General features: G+C 43.8%; 1 protein-coding gene across 1 annotated transcript in view; it reads left to right on the top strand.

Annotated features, from left to right (window-relative positions):
* SLC12A8 (solute carrier family 12 member 8) overlaps positions 1-20,144 on the top strand; it is a 50,251-nt gene extending 30,107 nt beyond the window's left edge. The window contains exons 7-14 of the mRNA XM_088168323.1: positions 2,905-2,992; positions 4,492-4,579; positions 7,680-7,826; positions 10,606-11,269; positions 12,126-12,223; positions 13,710-13,827; positions 16,035-16,095; positions 19,026-20,144. Of these exons, the coding sequence (XP_088024449.1) occupies positions 2,905-2,992; positions 4,492-4,579; positions 7,680-7,826; positions 10,606-11,269; positions 12,126-12,223; positions 13,710-13,827; positions 16,035-16,095; positions 19,026-19,191 (1,430 nt within the window). The 3' untranslated portion in view covers positions 19,192-20,144. The remainder of the gene's footprint in view (positions 1-2,904; positions 2,993-4,491; positions 4,580-7,679; positions 7,827-10,605; positions 11,270-12,125; positions 12,224-13,709; positions 13,828-16,034; positions 16,096-19,025) is intronic.
* Positions 20,145-20,349: the final 205 nt, after the last annotated feature.

Raw genomic sequence — 20,349 nt, 5'->3', positions numbered from 1 at the left:
TTTGTTTTAATTAGTCAGGTTGTCCTTTTATTGAAAAGTAGGCTGCTTAGCCAGCTGCTTGCAAAAGACCCTCTCAGAACTGCTCTTTGGCAGCTGTCATCCCGTCTGGAAAATCACTTTTTTGGTGGAGAGGTGGCTCTGACATTGTCCATACATCCTTACTACCAGATTGTCCATACCTTTGCACTGCTCATGTCAGAGTCATAATTGCAGCACAGAGGAGATAGCCTTGGCTGAGAATATCTGAGTTGGTTCCCTCTTTGGTTGTGGAACCCATGTAACTCTGGTGACCTCCTGGGAGCCCTGACAGAAGCTGGTGGTGTGCAGTGGCCTGGGTGTGACCCCTGCCCACTGGCAGGCAGGAGGTCAATCATCAGTCTCAAGATCCTCTTTATGTGGGCTCTGGGAAGTCATCTCCTGGCTTCTCCTGCGTGTGTGGGTCTGTGGGAGGGAGGCAATGAGGCAGCCCAGGCTGTGCAGTCATCACCGTGCCGATGACTCACGCCTTCAACTTTTTTATATTCAGTCCAGAAAATGCCATTTTGGTGCTTCCCCAGTGCTTTGCTGAGGCAGGACTTTGGATGAGGAAGAGGTGACTCAAGCTAGAAGATTTAAAGGTGGTGCCAGATGTTTGAGAAACTGGGCCAAGAAGCACATGAGATTAACAGCTGTCTTCCTGACAATAGTTTGTTCTCTTTGGAAGAAAAATTCAGAGAATTCTGAGTTTTCAGCTTTGTCTCTAAATTGCGAAGTGTCATCAAAAAGTTCCTCATAGAGACTTTATTTAACATATTTGTGACCATTTCCATGGACTTCTGCCTTCCTAACTTTTCTCACCTCTAGCTAAGCCTGTTGTGTAGCTGTTTAAAGGAGAAGTGCTTGAGCACTGCATGGAAGTTTTATCTAGAGAAAACCAGGGCAGCTAACAGGCTTTTAGCTGTGCTGTTCAGAAGTATATCCACAAAATAGTATTCCAGGAGAAAATTAAGAACTTGATTTGTAATGCTTTCAGTATGGTGTCAAGGATTCAAATCTGGTCTGAATTTGGAGGAAAAGTTCTTCCAGAAGCTGAGGAATGCCAGGATTCTGTGGGGACCAGGGAATAGTTGTCAGGGCTCTGGCTCCATGGTGGAGATGACAGGAAAAGATGGCTGGTGAGTGGACTGATCAAGGGGGAAAAAAAAGATGATCAAGGAAAAAGCATTAATAATAAATAAATAAAGCCCTGGATGTGTTTGGCAGCATGAGAGTGGCTTGTGCTCATGTATATGCTGTCCTCGTGGTAGGGCAGTGAGGAGAGGAGGTGTCACAACTCCCTTTGAGCAGGTCTGGAGATGGTGCTATGAAGATGCACAGCAAAGCCTGGGACAGAGCAGAGCAGGGCTTGTGTTCCATGATTAACAACCCAGCCATTGCTGACAGCTCATCAAAGGCCAAGGTCTGTAGGGAATAGGGAATAGGGAGGGCATCCATCTGGCTGATTTGGGTTTGTCCCCTTTACCCAGAGATTGGTACCATGGCTCTTGTCTATCCTTCATCTTGGGAAAAAAACCTTCCAAGCAGCAATCAGTGAGCTTTAAAATGCAATGGGCTGTTGCTGTTTTAGAGCTGTAGTCACTCAGATTTGCAGCTGCAGAGGCTGACTGCCATTCTCATGCCCTCTGAACACGAGGAATGGCTGCTGGGCTGGGCAGCCATGGTGGGCTGGCTGTGGTTGGTCCCCTGCTGCTGGGGCTGCCAGATGCTGTGAGTGCCATGGTGCTGGCATCTTCCTTCCCATTGTTCTGTGGTGATCTCACCCTGGCCCCAGGGACTGTGCCATCAGCACTGCTGGCTGGCTCCTGGCCCACTTGTCCTTAGGAAGACATTAGTCTGACATCTCAGGGGGGCACAGTGATGGGTAGAAGTTAATGTCCTAAAGTCTTGGGTCCTGCCTTCAAATTGTCCAAATTCTCATCAATATTCCAAATCACATGGTTTTATTTATTTATTTTTATTTATAGCACATACCTGATGTCTTCTAAGAAAACTTTTGGCAAAATGTGACAAGGGAATCTCTGTTTTCTTGACAAGTCTGGTGTGACTCCTCCTTCAATTATGGACAAAGCCCATTAACCAACCTGTACCTTGGCTTTCTAGTCTTAATGTAGAGACTCTAATCCATTTCCTCTCTTGCATCTTTGGATGGTAATTTTTTAGGCTAAGGACTGTCCCTGATTGTATAATATCCTGTACTCTGGCCTAAAATAACAGTTCAGTATTTTATTCTTAGTCCTACCATGTGTTTTCTACGTGACACTGGGACAATCACTTGCCCTCTCAGTGTTTCTGTTTTCCTATCTGCAAGGCAGAGATAATGCCTACTTCCAAAGCAGATCTCTTGGCTGGAAGGTGCCACCTACGTGCTGAGAACACTGTTATTCCCTCTGCTAATGTGATTATCATTAAATATGGACAGAACAGTCTGTTTTGTAGCAGTGGCTGTCCCCTGTGAATGCAGGGACCTGTAATGGATCTGGTCTGGGGGTTGTACCACCTGCTGCATGTGCTGCCCTGATGAACAGTGGCATTTCTCTTCTCAACAATTGTCTCCTGTTAGGTTTGTATGAAGATAAGATGGGTTTTGTTCAAATACTGTTTTCCCCCCAGCATTGTTCAAACTGGACAGAGGATTCTTTGACATATTAGTGTTGACTTGCTTCTCTTAAAGAAATCAACAGTTTTTTACCAAGCAATTGATGGGAGCCAGTATCTGTCTGTGTGGCAGTGCAATGAAGTGATATAGTTACTGTTCTGAAACAATCAATGAACTGATTGATTAAATTATATTACATATTGCAGTGTGTATTGTATATACTATAACTTAGACTGACTCTAAATTGCACTTGTGTCTGCAAAATACAGGCGTGATGGCTGGGTTCAACATGAGTGGGGATCTCCAGAAGCCTTCTACCAACATCCCTGTGGGGTCTCTGGCTGCTATTGGCACCTCGTAAGTCATTGGTTGGGGAAAATTTGCTCTGGAGACTGCCAGTGAGACTGAGTGTGACCAATCCATTTCATATTCCCATCAGCCTTTTATTACTCAGCCATCTGGAAAATTAAAGTGTGGCTCTCATTCAGATTGTCATCCATTGCCACCACATGCTCTGGGTGGGTTGGAGATGTTTGTTGGTGTGGATGTGCTCAGTCCTTCCACTGCTGGGTGGGATCTGTGCTGGTGCTGGGGTGCTGCTGCAGCCTGCCTGTGCCAGAGTGGGATGAAGAGTTCTCCAAGGCCTGGGAGGGGGATGATTTTGTCATTCACTACTGTTGATTTCAAAGGAAGGGTTTTTTTGCTTTTTTTCCCCCCCTTGCATTATATTTCTATATAAATAGAAAAGAAGTATCAACATTTTGTATTTTTTATTACTTGGAAAATGAGGCCGAGAGAGGAGAGATGACCTATCCACCTGCAAGACAGGGGAAACAGAAGCCCTGCATCACCAAGTCGTGCTCTTCCCAAGGAAATGCTACTTTCCAGGAGAGCTTTCCACTGCTGCATATTTAAAAAAAAAAGACTTCAGTAGGTTTTCCTGCCTGCTTTTGTTGCCATCTAAATTGCCTTTGAATTTATTTCTTTGAATTGTGTACCAATGTTCAGTCAGGAAGGAAGATTCTTCACAATTTGGAGGGATTCCTGCTGAAATTCGTGCTTGTTTTAAGAGGGGGGATTCCACAGGACACAGAAGTATCACATGAACCCATCTATCCAAGGCTGTGGTCATTCCCTTCTCTGCTGTCCAGGCTTTATAAAAGTATCCCCCAGCCTGAGTATGGAAAGGCCAGAACACCAGAAGAGGATCTGAGGCTGCAGAGCAGGCTGGCAGTGCTGGCAATGTTACTGCTGGATGGGGGGACCTGTGTACCTGCAGAGCCACAGAATCACAGAATGGTTTGGGCTGGAAGGGATCTTTAGGGGCATCCAGTCCAAACCCCTGCAGTGAGCAGGGACTTCTTCAAGCAGATCAGATTGCTCAGAGCCCCATTCATCCTGAGCTTGAATGTTTCCAGAGATTGGGCATCCACCACCTCTTTGGGCATCTATTCCCATGTATTACCACCCTTATTGTAGAAAATTTGTTCCTTTCAGCTAGTCTGAATTGACCCTCCTTTAGTTCATACCATTACCCCCTGCTGTTTTGCCACAGGCCCTACTAAAAGGTTTGTCCCTAGGACTGGGATATTTCTCCCTGCACACCTAAGGGGTGCAGGTATCTTCCCCCCGGGGGTACCTGCAGTCGTGCTGCAGCTGTCCCTGGCACATTACAGTGGGTATGTAAAATGGATTGGTGTCAAATTTATCCCTGAAGCTAAATCATTCAGGAATCATGCAAAGTGATTGAAGACCCAGCTTGTGGGCATTTGACTGTCTCCTGGCTCTCCTAGTGGCTGAATTCTCAATGGTCTTCTCTTGCTGTGAAGAAATTGGTTTATTTTTGTTGTTTGCAGGTGGTTTCTGTACATGGTCTTCGTTTTTTTGCTGGGAGCCATTTGTACCCGTCAGTCACTCCGCTATGACTTCATGATAGCAGAGAAGGTGACTTGTGCTTTTATTTAATGGTGCTTTCAGGTTGCTATCAGCCTTACTGAATGCTTGAGTTTTCCAAAAGCCTAAGGAATTTGGGTACACATCCCTCATTAAAATTCAGAGAGATTTCCCTGTTGCAAATCTCAGTGTACAATTGATTTGAATAGCCTTGCATTCACCAGCATATCCCGTAATGCCAAATCTTGGCATAATCACCCAGCAATAGCTTTAAGAGCTAAAGTATGGTAATGTGGTCTAATGATAAATGCTGTATTTTATTCAATGTATCCTTTCTTGTTGTTGGAAGCTTAGACCAAATTGAAATCTCTAAAGACCCCCCCTGCTTATCTTTACTAAGTCAAGCGAAGCTCACATTTCCATATCTAGCAGGCTGTAATTGCAGGGTGTGCAATAGGATTATTAAACTCAAGACATTCCACACAGAGTATTTACACGAGGGGGGTTGTAGTGTAACACACAATGAACCTTAGTACTGCAGGCCTCTCAAAAGAGAGCAAGAGATTTTGCTGTGTTCCATTGTCTGTCTTTGGATGGGATATGGAAGGGCTAATTTTCTGTTATTCAGTACTATCCAAAATCACGGGTTCACTGTATTTGACACTACTTTTTGTGATTCATTTGAAGTTGAGAAGTTGACATAGTTTGATCTGTAACATGGTTTTAGTCTACAATATCAATTTGAAACTCTGACTTTGTTAAGTAATTCCAGCTCTAAACTTCTTCCAGCCCCCCAAATAAACTCCCAATTATTGGTGGGACTCTGCCACTTCCTGCTGAGGTAAAAAAATCCACCTCTGCTTCAGGGAAAAAAAGAATGAACCTGCCTTCTCTAAGGCAACCTCTTTGTATGTCAATGACTTAATGAGCAAAAAGTGCAGTAACCAAAAAAATCAGCTTTAAATGAATCTGCTGAAGAGAAAAAGACTGTTAAAGCTATGTTTTAACTTCAGAACCCTCAGGGGGAAAATGAAAAATCTAGTAATGAATGAGAAGATATTTAATAATGTCAAATACAAAAAATAAACAAGCAAACACCCCTCTCCGAAAAATCAAATTCAATTTTCTTTCCCCTAATATGGAACAAACAAATGGTGCAATATTCATGTTTCTTCTTTGAGTTATTGCAAGATGCTTTAGATTTTAATGACTTTGGAGAGAGGAAAGGGGGAGAGATCATTACCACTCTGAACTCGCCCTTTCTATCACAGGTGAGCGAGTGCTTGGCTGCTTTTCTCCGTTACAATATTTGTTTGGCTTTTTAAACCTAAAAATGCAATTCAGTAATTTCACGTCTAATGAGCTCCAACTGCCAATTCCTGCAATGTATTCACGATCTCTATGTTCAAAATACACAGCAAAACCTTTCATCAGCCTCGGTGAAAGGGACTCTTCCCCTCTAACCCTGATTTGAATGTCAAGTAGCACATTTAAATGCAAGCATTTTTGGCAGCTAAAATAATATATGATGTCTGGCACAACTATTTGTTTCTTCCGAGTATTTCTCAGAGCAGGGTAGGATTAGAGGAGAGGGAAGGGAGGATTCCCCACTGAGTGTCTGTCTGTTGGTCTGATGAGAGCTGGTATCTGCTCATCTTTGCCTCAGGTTCCTTCTGTCCCACAAGATACAATTCACAAAGCCAAGTGGATTTTCATGGGGAAATATTGTGGTAGGAAGTTTGAACAGTTCTGGATCAGGACATTAATTTCACGTGCCTTCCCCAACAGCAAGCTTTTTATGGCTTTTTGCCCAATCTCTTTTTTGCTGCCTGCAGATTTTGTAGCCAAAAATAGTCAGATGTGGCTTGAATCATCTTTAGTCATGTAAATTTTTGTAATTCTTCCTAATAAAGCATGCGCCACCTGACTTCAAAGGGGGCAGAAGCTGGGAGGACCTGTGCTCATTTAGACCCTCTTTTCCATGGAAGGAGGAATGGGAGCAAAGGACATGTGGGATGCAGGGGACCTGCATTTGGTGACATCCTCTGCCACAGATATTTGTCTGCACCTCCAGCACTTGCTTCAGAGGAGAATGGCCATGTTGGCTTTGGACCAGAATCTGGGGATTTTCTCTCTGCCTGGCCTTTATGCTGGAGTTACCCCTGTGCCTGGCTGCTGGCTGTCAGACTTCTGTGCTCTTGCAGGATTTGGGGGTGTCTCAGTGACCTAGACCTTGTTTTCCTTATTTTTTCTGTCCATGTCCTTACAGTGCTGTGCAGGAGCACTCCCATTTCAAAACTTTCTTGCCCAATGTTTATATTGTGGGGTTTTGTGTATTTGGGTGGGGTTTTTTCAGATATGCTGTCTGTGCTTGCAGCTCTTGACAGTGGGGACTTGCTTAGGGAGACCCCAGTCCTCACTTCTATGTGACAGACCAGGAGTTGTCCTTCCTTTCCCTGCACACCTGCAAGAGATGCTCCCAGCTTGAAAGAGTATTTCAGAAACCAGTTCTAAAACCAGCCTTGTTAGCACTATGGCTTTAAAATTTTTTTTGACTGTTTCATGTTGGCCAAAGGAAATTCTTTTCTCATTGAAGACAGGAAAATAAGGTCATTGTATTATATCCTTTGGAGCATGTTTTTTGAGATGCCATTTACTTAAGTGGCAATTTTGATTTGGTTATACTGTGGGTTTTGTTTCAGGATTGGTTTTCCCCTCTGAGACAGAGGGGTTTGTCTTCCTGTTTTGGATGGTGGGAAGCCTGGGCAGCTTTTCCTGTATGATGTGCTCTGTATATAAGTGATCTCGCCTGAAATAAACTCACTTCCAGTTACTTAAGGGGAATCTAACAGCCGCTGCTTTTCTGCAATTGCTCCAAGTGACAAAGAATTCCTTGGATATGAGCTTGTAAAATGGTTCTGTCGGTACAGGATGTTCAGTATTAAATTACTTTTATGGGATAATTTTCCTGTATTAATTTCTTGTACTTTATACCACAGACCAATTAAATTTCTGCTTTCCCAGGGCTTACTCTGTTCATTTAACAATGTTAGAAAATATATGTGATCTCTTAAAATACATGTATTTAAGACTGCTTGGGTGTCTTTATGGCATAACATAATGAACTTTGCATTCTCTCTGCTTCCTCCAGGTATCCTTGGTGGGTTTTTTATTTTTGCTAGGGCTGTACATCTCATCTCTGGCCTCCTGCATGGGAGGGCTGTATGGAGCACCCAGGATCCTGCAGTGCATCGCCCAGGAGAATGTGATCCCCATGCTTGCTTTCCTTGGACGTGGGGTTAGTCATCTTTTCTCTGGGATTGCTGTCAAACCTTCACCTGAACTTAAGGAGCCAAAATTTCTATGTGTCCATAGAGTGAGATGGGGGATGCATGAAATGTGAGGAGGGGAAGGCTCAGATCTGGTATCCTGTGCACAGGCAGAAAAGCTAGGAAATGAGTGGTTTTATGGAAAAAAACAAGCATCCAGCTGTCTGTGGTGCTTTCCCTGCCTGTCCCCTGTGTGCACTGCCCCTGCTCTGAGCCCTCCCATGAGGTTTGGCCCTGTGCAGGGGCAGCCCTGCTTCACCATCCCAGCTGGCCCAGGCTCTCTGTCCTGCCCTGTGCACACACAGCCCTTCCTGGGCTGGCATCAGTCCCTCCCTCCCTCCCTCTGACCCACTTCTTCAAGGTGTCCCCAGCAGGACAGGCACTTATGATATAACTTTGCCTGTGGGGTTTTTTTGCAAACACCTTGTTCGTGCTGGTGCTGGTCCTGGCCATGACCAAAGGAAGCACCTCCCTCTCCTCTGCCCTCCTGTCCAGGGCAGAAGCCTGAAGCTTTTGTCCCGGCACTTGGTGAAATAGATGGTAACTGTCTCTTTACCTTTTATCTGCTTTTTTTCTTACTCTTCTTTCCTGTACATTTTCTTTCATCTGTTCCTATCCTCTGTGGTAACCTCAGAGCTGAGGACGTGACCACTTGTCATGCTGTGGATTCAGACTGTGTGCAGTGGAGAAGAGGACACTTCTCTGTAAGATAAGGTGCCTTCAAGACACTATTAAATAAAACAGAACAGATTTGAAAGGTTAAGTTAGGGGTCTCCTAAGCTTTAGATATGCATTGAAACAAAGTCTTGCTTGGAATATGACAAGAAGCTTTTTCCTTGCTTCATGAATAGTTTTTATGCACAAGTCATTCTGCTAATATCAGTCACCAAGGACTCTGTAGTCTTGTGCTATACATCCATACATGATTTTCCCTTTTTCTGAATAGGAGAAAAATAATTCCATCACTCTCAATAATCTGCAGTACCTGTCTGTACAGAGTGTCTAGAAAAGCCTTATGATACTTTGTTCCTTCAGAATGGCTTAAACATACAGAAAAATATTTTTCAGTATTGATATTTATGAATGTTTAAAAATATTTAAATATTTTGTAAGTGTAATAATTTTCTCTCTGTTGTTTTGTTGTTGTTGTTTCTCAAAGCAGTTTTCTAAATTGAAAGTTACAATACTAGCAAAAATAATCGTAGGGAAATCAGGCACAATAATGACTGCAAAAACATCCAGCTCCTGAAGGCAGTTTTCAGGTGATCCCAGAACAAGCTGTTCTCTACCAAGCAGCCCTTGTGAACTTCTCAGTGTTTAGAAAAGTCCATTCTCTTCTCTGATAGTTTTCTGTCTTTCTGTCAAATTTTCTGCTCTGAACTCCAGGCAGAGGGCCATAATGGGAAGGGCTCAAAAAGAGGTGAGAAATCAAAGGCAGATCACTTTCCCCCTTTCCTTCTCTCCACCACCTGGGGAATTGTTTACATTCGGTTTATGGAGAGTAAATAGATTTAATTTTTCCTTAGCAATCTACTCCACATCACTTCTTCTTTTTCGTGGTTGAAGGAGGTGGTGTGGTCAGCATAACCCCAGCTGATGGGAAGGACACAAATGTTTGCTGTGGAGCTAAATCCAAGCCAGATGCATCCTGAGATTATCCTATCTGTTCCCCATCTCAGTACATCTTTTTCACACTGAAGATACTTTCTAAGATCTGTGTTCCTTTGTTGCTGAGACATTTTTGTTCATTCTGAAGAGATGTAATGGTCCAGGACTTGTCCCCTTTTCTATTAATAAATAAGAGTGGAGGAAACAGAAATAGTTTCCATTTGAGCTGTGTGTGTATTAAAGAAGTAAATGCAGTTAAGTGAAAACTTGAGATATTTTATAAGATATCTTGTAAGATATTTTAAGCAAGGTCTTTACACAGCTTGCACAGGCTTGTCAGGTGGCAAAATGGCAAGATGGTGCCTGGTCCAAGGAAGGGTATGTTAGACCTGGGATTAAAGTTCATGAGCCAAAAGCTTGGGTATCTCCACTCCCAATGCTCTTTGTTTTGTGCCTCTTTCCTTCTCCTTCTCCTGACTTCACCCAGTCCCAAAGGACAGGAGCTGGCTCCCTGCCCTCCTGGCACATGGCTGGCATTGCTGGGGCTGCCTGCCACCCCCAGCCTCCTCACCTGCCCACCTCAGTGCTGTTCCAGCTGCTGCTGGGGTGGGTGGAAGGAGGGGAACCCCAGTGCAGAGGCTCAGCCCAGCTGCCTGTCAGGACAGGGCCAGAAGCTGCTGATGTGCAGGTGGCACTGCTTCATGCACAGCTTTTCCAAGGGCAGCAGGAGGGAGCCTTCTGGGTAGGCAGTGATGCAGAGTCCTGTAGAATAATTAGAGATGAACTCTTAACTCTAATTAACACGTTTTATTGCCAGGCTTCCCATAAGCCCCACAAATCTCTCTGAAGGTTTATTGCTGCTTTAATGACATTGTTTCACCATGGAGATATGATGAATTTACCAAAGACAAAGCTTGAATAAGGCTCAGGGATGAAGTGGGAGCTCAACAGCTTTTGGCTTCCAGTCTGTTCTTTAATTTATTAGGCCTGTGAGCCTCTGTTTGCACATGCATGCATGTATTTCATGACCAGAGGGGTACTGCAGACAACCCAGGTAACCACATACGGCTGAGTAAGTGGGGAATCCTCAAGGTTCATGGTTATTAATTGAAATGTAATTTTGTTTTCTTTATGAACTAGAAAGGTCCCAACAAGACTCCAGTGGCTGCGATTTGCTTAACAAGTCTCATCACCATGGCTTTTGTCTTCATTGGGCAAGTGAATGTTCTTGCTCCCATAGTCACCATCAACTTCATGCTGACATATATTTCTGTGGACTATTCCTATTTCTCACTATCCTTGAGCTACAACATTCAGCAGAAAACTGAAGAGACTCAGAAGGGAACTGCTAGACCTGCTCACTCTTCCCAGCCTTTAATTTTCAACAAGTCCCCCAGCCGTTCAGCAGATGGGGTAATTCAAAGCAGATCAAATGGCACCTTGCTGGAATTCAAAAAAGATATGGACCAGCTTTTTAAACCATTTTTTAGTGAGCCAAGTACTTGCAAAAGAGAAGGAGCCGAGAATTTAACCCAGAAGGTCAAACAGAAGAAGGCAAAGAAGCCAGCCAAGCAGACATTACAAGACAGCTTTCTCCTGGATCTCCAACACGATGCTCCCCTGGCTCAGTACAGCTGGGATGAGACCACGGAGCCCCATGAGAGGCAGCAGGATGTGGATGAGCAGGGTGGGCAGTGGGATGCAGTGGGACCTGCTGTGGATGCCCAGCACGTTCCCAGGACTCTGGAGCAGAGGGAACAGCTCTGCAGTGAAGTGCTGATGCTCCCTGGCCCAAGGGGAGAAGGTAAGGGCTGTAGGAGATGGACATCTCCATGTTCAGAGGAAATTGTTTATAACCTTGGTCCTCCCAGTGCTTTCCTGAAGGCAGGCATGAAACGAGTTTTATATGGGGCTGTCATTCAGTGATTCATGGCAATAATATCATTTATTCCAGGTGAGGGTAGAGTTCATTGCAGTGCATCACAGAAGAAGCTCCAATGCAATTTCCTACAGAAGATTAATCACAGGAAAGCAGGCAGGACTAAATTTAGTGTTGGGTTGTTTACGATATACTCATAATTCTTCACAGGCATGCTGAATGCTGTACATTAGGAAGGGTTTAGATGTATCTTGGGATTTACTTCATCCTGGTGTGGGGTAGGATGGTTGGAGCTGTGTGATTCTAAAACTCAGACTATCAAAATGCAGTGGTTCCCCACAACACAGGTGGAGTCTGTAATTCAAGATCCAAAAATGGAGATCTGAATTTGTTCTGTTGGTGATGTGGGTATTTGATACAGCACACGTGCATGGCATTTGTTATTCCCAGTGCTGAAGTGTTTCATCAGCATTAGTCAGTTAAGCTTCTTAAACCCCTCTGAGGGAGAAAAGTATTATTTTCCTTATTTCACGAATTGTGAAACTGAGGCAGAGATAGACAGATGCAGCCTTCAAATGGACTTAGTAGCAGAGTCGTAACTTTTTGGTTTTTTTCTTGCACTTCTTTTCAGTTTTCATTTTAGAGGTTTTGGTTTAACTCTGTCATAACCAGCTCTCAGATAGAATTTTTGCTTTGGTTCCTGGAATCTGGTAATGTAAAGAAGAGGAAAACCCCCCCACATTACAGCTCCTTTCTAATATTTTTTTTTCATTTTCTTTAGAATCCTCTGTAAAGCAACAGAATCCAGAACTGGAAATTCAGCATATACCTGAATCCTTGTACTCCAGATTTTTCAGTCATTGGATTTCCTTTGCTGGTGTAAGTAATTTTCTTTTATTTTGAGCAATGGTTTGGGATTTTAGAAAACAGAAGGAAATTCATCACATACTGCAGTGTAAATATTCCAGTACCTTAAATAATGGCTTTTGATTCTTGTATTCCAGGTCACCTGAACTAAATACTCAAGGTACCATGCATCCTGCATCAAATTCAGGGAAAGCACAATGACATATTAAATTAAATAATAACAGGAAAAAACACAAACAAACACCAACCCAACTCAAAAGTACAAATTCAAAGTCTGGAGTCTTTGGACTTTAAAGATGCATGGCTGCACGGGGAAAAAAGAATCAGTGTCCCTCTTTTCACTGTGTGCCAGTCTGCTTTCTCTTGCTGTGTAATGGACTGAGACATCATCTTCAAAGCTGTGTTGCTTTTATTAATGGGCCAGTTTCTGCAAGCTTGGGGTGGGGTTTCATTAGTGCTGACTTCCTGATACCATCAGCCCAGCTAAAAAATTCCATCTTTTGAGGGAGGAAAGGAGAGCATTCCTACAGCATGTTACTTTAAATAACTTTTAAATAGCTTCTGCCTCAAGCTGCTGAGAAGTTTAAGACACTTAAATTCATCTTGGGAAGATGGATTATTGGGCAGATGACAGGGAAAGGGTCAAATATGCATAATGAATGAGCCATATGGCTTTGCTGCATGGATGAGGATTTCATGGCTGTGCATAAAATGAAACAAACCCACTCAAAACCCACCAAACCCCATTAGTTTAATCCTCAGATGGAGCTGGACATCTACTTTTGAAATTCATCACTGGTGCCAGCTGCCAGCTCCTGGGGAGGGATCCCACTGGGCTGCAGCACAAGGGGTGGGCTGAGAGTGGTGGCCCCTCTTTAGGATGACATTTTAAGGAGGTTGTGTCATGTCATGGCAGAGCCATCAGCTCTCTGCCTTTGCAGGGGAAGTTTGCTTAGGGAGGTGATGGATGTGCTCATTAAAGAAAACTTGGTTTCCTGTTGACAATCAGGCTTGGGAGGAGGTTGCAACAGAGCTGGGATGGGATTGACAATGCAAAATAAAATCACAAGAGCAAAAATTGGATGTGTTTACTCATCCTGACTCCTCTCCCCTCTGCCCTCTTTGAGCGTCACCAGTTGTGTCAGTTTGGACCATTTTAGCTCTTTCTTTGTGTGCTGAACCTTGCTGTTCCAGACATCTCCCATGGAGATGCTACTTCTGCCCTGTTTGTATGCAACTTGAGCCTAATCTCCTCCTGAGCTGGTGAGCCTCTGGATATGTCTCTTGGAGAAGCCCAGGGAGAGACCCACGCTGCCTCTGGGGCTCAGGGAAGCTCATTGGAGCTACCTCCATGCTGCTGAAGGTGACACTGTAAACCTGTGCTGTCCCTCCTTTGAAGAGTGACACCAAAGAGGCTCCCTGTAACACGGAACCCTGGGCTTTGACTGTCAGCATGGTCTTAGACTCTGGGGTAACTCCAACTGTGTCTTTCCAACAGGCAATCGTGTCCCTCATCATAATGTTTGTCATTCAGTGGATCTACACCCTTGTCAGTCTGGGAGCAGCAGTTATTCTGTATTTCTACATTGGCCAAGTGAGCCCAGGGCTCCCTCTTGGTGAGTTTTTTTTATCCTGTGTTATTAAACCCGCTTAAAATTCATTAATCTTTAATTTAACTTAATTAGGAATTGAGACTCTTGTATTTAATATGCAGGTGACACAGTGAACAGTGATAATTTATTTCATTGTTAGTTTTAATACATTTTCTCTCTGAGTCTTTAATTTTCTGTTAGATTCTAACTGTAACTAGCATTGGTTTGATAGTTTCAACATGGTGCTTGCTGCTTTCTTATATCATGCTTTAAATGGCAAAACCAGGTACTAACATTTGATAGGGACAGCAGTTTGTAAATGTATCCCAGCACTGAGATAAATCTGCAGTAAATAACTTTTATTAAACCTAATCAATCGAAACCCACCTGAGAGAAGTTTAAGGAAAATGGGAATTATGATGAGTGTCTCATCAAATCTCAGCATTCATAACTGTGGAACAAGAGAGCCTTTTGATTCCAGAGCTAAACATGTTGAATATGTCGGGAACATAATCTGGGAAAATACTTTTAGGCAGAGGGCATTAGAAAGATCTGTGCACATGATCGGCTTAAATAAGTTCAAAATTAAACAGTGAAGCACATTCAGCAAGCAGCTCATGGGAGCCCACAGCTCCTTGGCAAGGCCACTGGGGGGTTTGCAGTGCTCTGTGTCTCTGAAGGGAAATGGTGTGGGCATCCTCACCTGCTCATGACTATATCCATCCATCCATCCATCCATCCATCCATCCATCCATCCATCCATCCATAGGCAGGGGTGTGAGGTGCATAGCTGAGTGCATGTGCCTGGATGTGCAGTTTTTTTGTTCAGGATGAGAAAAATCAAAAGCCTGAGTTCATATTCAATATGTGCAGAAATAGCTACCTGGGTTTATTTAGGTGAAAGATTATTAGACAGGAGGTAAGTACAGACTAGATTTCAGAAATGAAGATGATGAGAAACCAAAAACTAATCACCACCTTCCAAACATTGCTCAATAATTCTTTTTCTACTCTTGAGTGACTTCCTTTCTATGTATCTGTAGGGGATAGCTGAAAAAAAGCTGAGATTGTGGACAGTAGTTGCTAATTTGTATCTTTTGAAATATATATAAGTTTTAACTAATTTGTTTATGGTCCCCATATATTAAACAAAACACAAATAATGTTTTCAGCCCTTGAGTCTTTTTTGCTTTTGTATACTCACTGTATTATGTCTCTGTAATCTGCTTTTGAGATATTTACCAAAAATTACTTAAATAAGAATTTCTCTATCAGTATGTTGAGGGTTTTGGAAGCTGACCTGAGAAATAGCAGCATGATTAGACATTTTTTTCTTGGTTTCTTTTGCATGTGCATTCTCATGCATACAGTAAAAAATGCATGCCATTGAAAATGTTAGAAATGAATGCTCAAAATTCATGCTCATTTTTACTTGGCTGTAGGGGAATGTTATTTTGTGGTCACAAGGCTCCCAATGATCTGTGAGTTTGTTCTTCAAAGTCTCTTGTCTGGAAAGGTTGGGAGACACTGGCCTGAGACACACTGGATTAGGGGCTGGATGAAGACCTTGGGAGGAGAAATGCCCTGTGGCTGACACATCCCTTCTCTCTCCTCCTCTCCAGCAGCCTAAGCTAAGTCCAGCAGGGGCTGACAGGGCTTGGTTCTCCTTCTCCCTCACCATAAACTTCTCCTGCTGCTTTTGCTTCCATCTCTGGCACATCCTTGCTCCTGCAGGGACCCAGTGCAGGAAACTAACTCTACTGAGAAATCAGAAAAGAAATCAGTGTTGGTGTAACAAGCTAAGCCAGCTCTCCATGGGGTCAGACAAGAGGGAATGAATGGTGAGACCACAGCCACGCTGGCTGAGATTGGCTGAATGGCTCCTCCTGTCTCCCCATCCCTGCAGTGGGAATGGTTTTTGCAGTCCAGGGAGTGAAAGGTACTGTGGTGAGTGTCTGTACTTTGCTCATGCTTTACTGGGGTTTCACAAGATGTTGGGCTGGAAATTAATAGCTGCTCTCCATTGGACATTTGGATTCATATCTGGAAAGTTGCTTAAGAGCCACAGCATGTAGGAAGACTGCAGGAATGTTCTCACTATCACAAAATCTTTGGGTACTGCAGGCTAATAACAAGTGTGCTGGTTTGAGATTTTATGCAAAAATTCAGTGGTATAATGCTATTATGAGAGAATTAGCAGCATACTGATTTCTCATGCCTTTTCTCCATAGGAGCAGCAGCAAATTTCAGTTTCTTTGGCTGGATTAAGTCGGTTTTGATCACTTCATGCAGGTTGGTACCAGTCACTTGGCAGTGACCAACATGCTGCTCGTTGCTCCCATGACCCACTAATGAGCATAGAGAGGGCTGGAAGAATTGACTTGATTATTACCTTAAGCAGTCTTTCTGCCCCTTCTTGCATGCTCAGGGTTATTCTTGCTTAATGGTGAAAAGAGCTATTTGCTCCCATTAGCCTGGCATATGGTTGGCTGTGTATGTGGGGAAGCAGGAGTCTCCTCTGCTTTGTGTGTGGGAATGTCTGCTGATAGCCATATCTTGGTGCCTGAAGCTTTATCTTACCCTAAAGGTCTGAGCTCAAAATTTATGGCTCAGGTTGAACTGGAAAATCTGAAAGGAAATGAGAAATTGGAGACTCCCTCTCTTCCACCCATCATTCAGCGAAAGCAAATTCCTCTGGTGGTGGTGGAGCAGGCACACATGGTTCCTGTGTTCAAGCTTCAGAGAGGAAATTTGGGGCAGGGGAACTGCAGTAATTTCGGGACAAATAAGATAAACAGGGTCTTTGGTGAAGGAACCATTCAGTATTCAGTTTTCATGGGACTGCAGTAGCATTGTCTTGGGGTTTTGATTCCCAGAGGGCTTTTTTTTCGTTGATTATTAACTAGTTTTGTTAAACTTATTTGATGCTATTAATTATTAATTCCATCACATTTGGTTTCCTATAGCAGCTTATGAGCACCTCTGCCTCTGAGCAGTGGGCTTTGAGTTTCTCAGTCTGCTGGTTTTTTTTTTTTTTGGGGGGGGGATGGGAGGAGTGAACGCCATAGCGAGGACTGTGCAACACGAGCTGCCATGCATTGTATGTGCCAATTTGCTGGCTCCTTCAAAACAGATGAAAGTCCAGGCAAGTAAGCACATTGGTCTGTCTTGCCAAGTCCTGTCTCTGCCCACAGTTCCTATAACATGACCACACACTTTTGGTAGAAGAGGTGGTTGGGGAGAGAAGCCAGGGGTGAGGGATCTCTCTGAGGTCCCCATGGTACGTCTTAGACATAACAGCACTTAATTAATCTTTTACAAAAGATTCTCACGGAATTATGATGCCTTTGCATCTGCTCAACAGGTAAAGGGGTTGGACTTGGAGGAGTGGAGGAATCAGCCCAGGCTCTCTCATCAGCATTTAGTGATGGTCCTCCAAGTATAGCAAATTTGAGAGTTCACTGCTCTGAGAGGCCCCACTCAGAGGGAGGTGCTGGGCTGAGACCAGCACCAGGAGAGCTCAAAGGGTCTCACTCTGGACTGCTGCTCACAGTGTAATAAGACAGTTGGCTTTAGTCATAGTAGTTTTCCATCCTGGCCACAATTTTTGTCAGTAACTTTCTTTGAATGCTATATAACAAAAATGTTGTTCCACTTGGATTGTTACTCATGCAAGAAAAATAAATTTCCAAGGATATTCATTAAAAACCAGAAGCTGCTAGCATTAGTTCCCTGGAGCAGACAGTGTTTCTGATAAGCTCAAGAGGAGCTGAGCCCAGGTGCTGTTTGTCAGGCATTACTCAGATCACAGTGCAGCCCGAGGGGCAGGGCGAGTGGGATGCACCACCACATATGTTTTCTGCATATCTCATTTGGAGTAAGGGATTATTCCCTGTCCCCTTGCACAACATCTGCTGGAGTGGTGACACGAGCCTAAGCCAGGGGTGAGGAGTTGAGCCTGGGAACAGGGTGAGGGGGGCCATGCTGATATGCTGCCAGAATTACTCATGGCACAGTGAGCCAGACCCTGCTGCTTCATATCCCGGGCAGTTCTGTCTGCTTCCACCCCAGGCAGATTTGTGGCTGCTCAGTTTAGCTCGGTGCCTCTGTGATGACAGAACAGCATTTTCCTCCCAGTTGTCCTTTGGTGCATCTCAGTGGTGTCTCTTGCCTGTTGTCAGAAATCCCCATGGGAGTCTGGTTGAGGTGTGAGGCTTCATGGAGAATGCCCACATGTGAAAAAGAGAAATATCTCTGCCTCTTGTATAGAGAGGTGCTGTTGTCACAGGAGGATTTTATCTTTGGGTTACCAGGCCAATAAAGTCCTTGGTTCTTTCATCAGTACAGTCAATGAGCAAAGACTCTGTCAAGGAAGGCTGAGGGGAGATCTGGTGAGTGCCCAAGGTAGAAAGTGATCCCGTTTTTCTCTCCTCAAAGAGTGCAATCTCTGGGTCATCCAGAGGTTGGTCACCTTATCCTAGTGCCAGGGCTCCTGCTCTTTCTGGCCCAAAGACACCTTGGGCTCTGCTTGGGAGTCAGGTAGGTAATTTTGAAGCCCATCTACACTGTGCTGCAAGAAATTGCATTGAAGTAATTTAGAGGTTTTTTTCTAAGCCCTGTTTTCCTGAAATCCAGTCAAGATATTTTAATGAATTTGAGGAAAAAGAATACATTCCATTAGACTGCAAGGGAGGTGGAGGCAGACAAGGGTTCTTGACACCTCTAAGACTCTTAGGTGTTTGATGAGGTCTTAGTCAGTGCTATATTTGTCTCACGGTTTTGATTTAAAATGCCAATAAGGTTTTCTTAAAATCAGCTCCTGGGATGAAGAGATTGCAGGAAAATCTCCTGTTTCACCTAAAAGGCTGAAAAATTATTGCAATTATTTCATTGCTTAGGAAACCATACAAAGGCTATTTTTTATTAGAGACGGTTTGTTCTCCTTCTTCTTTTGCTCAGTGTGGAAGGTGTTGACATTGTCAATATCCAAAGAGAAAACCTATTTGTTATGAAAATGTATATTATGCAGTGTTTATTCGGGGAAAGGAAGTACATTTTTGTGTGTCTTCTTAGAAGAATGCTTTCAGGTTACCTCTGCCTCCAAAGGACACCGAGAAAGATTTAGCCTCTTCTGGAATCACCCTGCCTTGTTTGCACAGCCAAGAGCACGGCTGGATAACAAACAAGGGGTGATGCAGGCACCTCTGCTGCTCTGTTTGCAGGAGAAGGCCAAGTCCCCAGGAGCAGATCGTGGTGACACCATCCTTTGCAACAGTTGGCGTGGAGACCAGGCAGCTCACCGAGGAGAACGCCGACTTCGCCTGGCGGGACCGCTATCACCAGTCCTCGCTCATCAGCAGAGAGGAATTCGGGAGCCAGTTCCAGTGAAGGATATACACACACATATGAAAAAAATCAATCCATTACTCCAAAAAGCATTTTGAAGTGCTAATGGCTGCCACGGGTGCCTTTTGAAATACTTGAATGTATGCACAAAGGATGTGAATAGCTATTTATGTATTTGAGGCTAGTTTGTTTATGCAAGCTACAACATTGCTGGGCTTCAAACCTTGCCCAAACTGAGGGGAAAAAATGGAAATGAAAGGGCCAGTCCAGGGAAGTGATGAGTTACTGAAGATAGTATAACCCTCTTAAAGAATTCAATTGTAAACGCTATTGAGTTCTAAAAAGCTCTCTAAAGCTTTTTAAAGAGGTTCCTGCTCTAAAAGCATTTCAGATGTCCTCTGGGTGACTGGGGACACTCTGCCTGGGAGCAGTGACATTGACAGCAGGAGCTGGTGCCCCACTCCCAGCTGTGCCATGGATGGATGTGACCTTCCAGGTCAATTCACTTCTCCTCTAGGCATGAATTTCCCTGCTTGTAATACAGTAATTTTCTACCTCAGCATTTCAATTATCAAGGTCTTAGAAAGTATTTTAAGGCATTAGACAATAGGCCAGAATCAGTGGCAAGTACGAGAAGATTATGAAGTATATTCAATACTGAAATCGCACATTTAAATGCAGTAATGCAGGATAATGACCTCTTCTGTAAAACTGTGAAATTAAGTCTTGGAAGCTGTTCTTAGTTATTTCCCACATCCTTTCTGATGTGAGAGCTGAGACCTGATGAAATAGCTGGGCCCACTTTAGAGCATCTCCTGGCTGAAGGGACAGATGGTTCAGAATTGCTTTAGCAAAATCAGTTCAGCCCCAGCACCACACATCAGTTCTGACATTATGAGGAGGGAGAAATCACTGCCTTTCACTTTGTTTCATCTCTGATAATTTCAGCCTTTAGATTATTTATTTCTCCTGTGCAATAAAAGCCTGAGACACCAGGAACTCCCTTCCATCCTTTCTGTGGGCACACTCAATGCCTTTGAGCACCATTCCACTTGCCAGTGCTAAGTGCCCCGGTGTTACTGGGTAGGGTAGGGTGGGTCCCATCCCATGGTACAGCCAGCTGCAGCTTTGGCTTTTTCAGTTTTCTTACAGAGGGAGACACAGGAGGCTTTGTGCTGTCCTGGAGAAAAGAGCCACCTT

This window comes from Sturnus vulgaris, chromosome 7, assembly GCF_052056855.1.
Source record: "Sturnus vulgaris isolate bStuVul1 chromosome 7, bStuVul1.hap1, whole genome shotgun sequence".
In the NCBI taxonomy this organism is placed as follows: Eukaryota; Metazoa; Chordata; class Aves; order Passeriformes; family Sturnidae; genus Sturnus; species Sturnus vulgaris.
The sequence above is the reverse complement of the archived record's forward strand: the minus strand, read 5'-3'. Positions and strand labels throughout refer to the sequence as shown.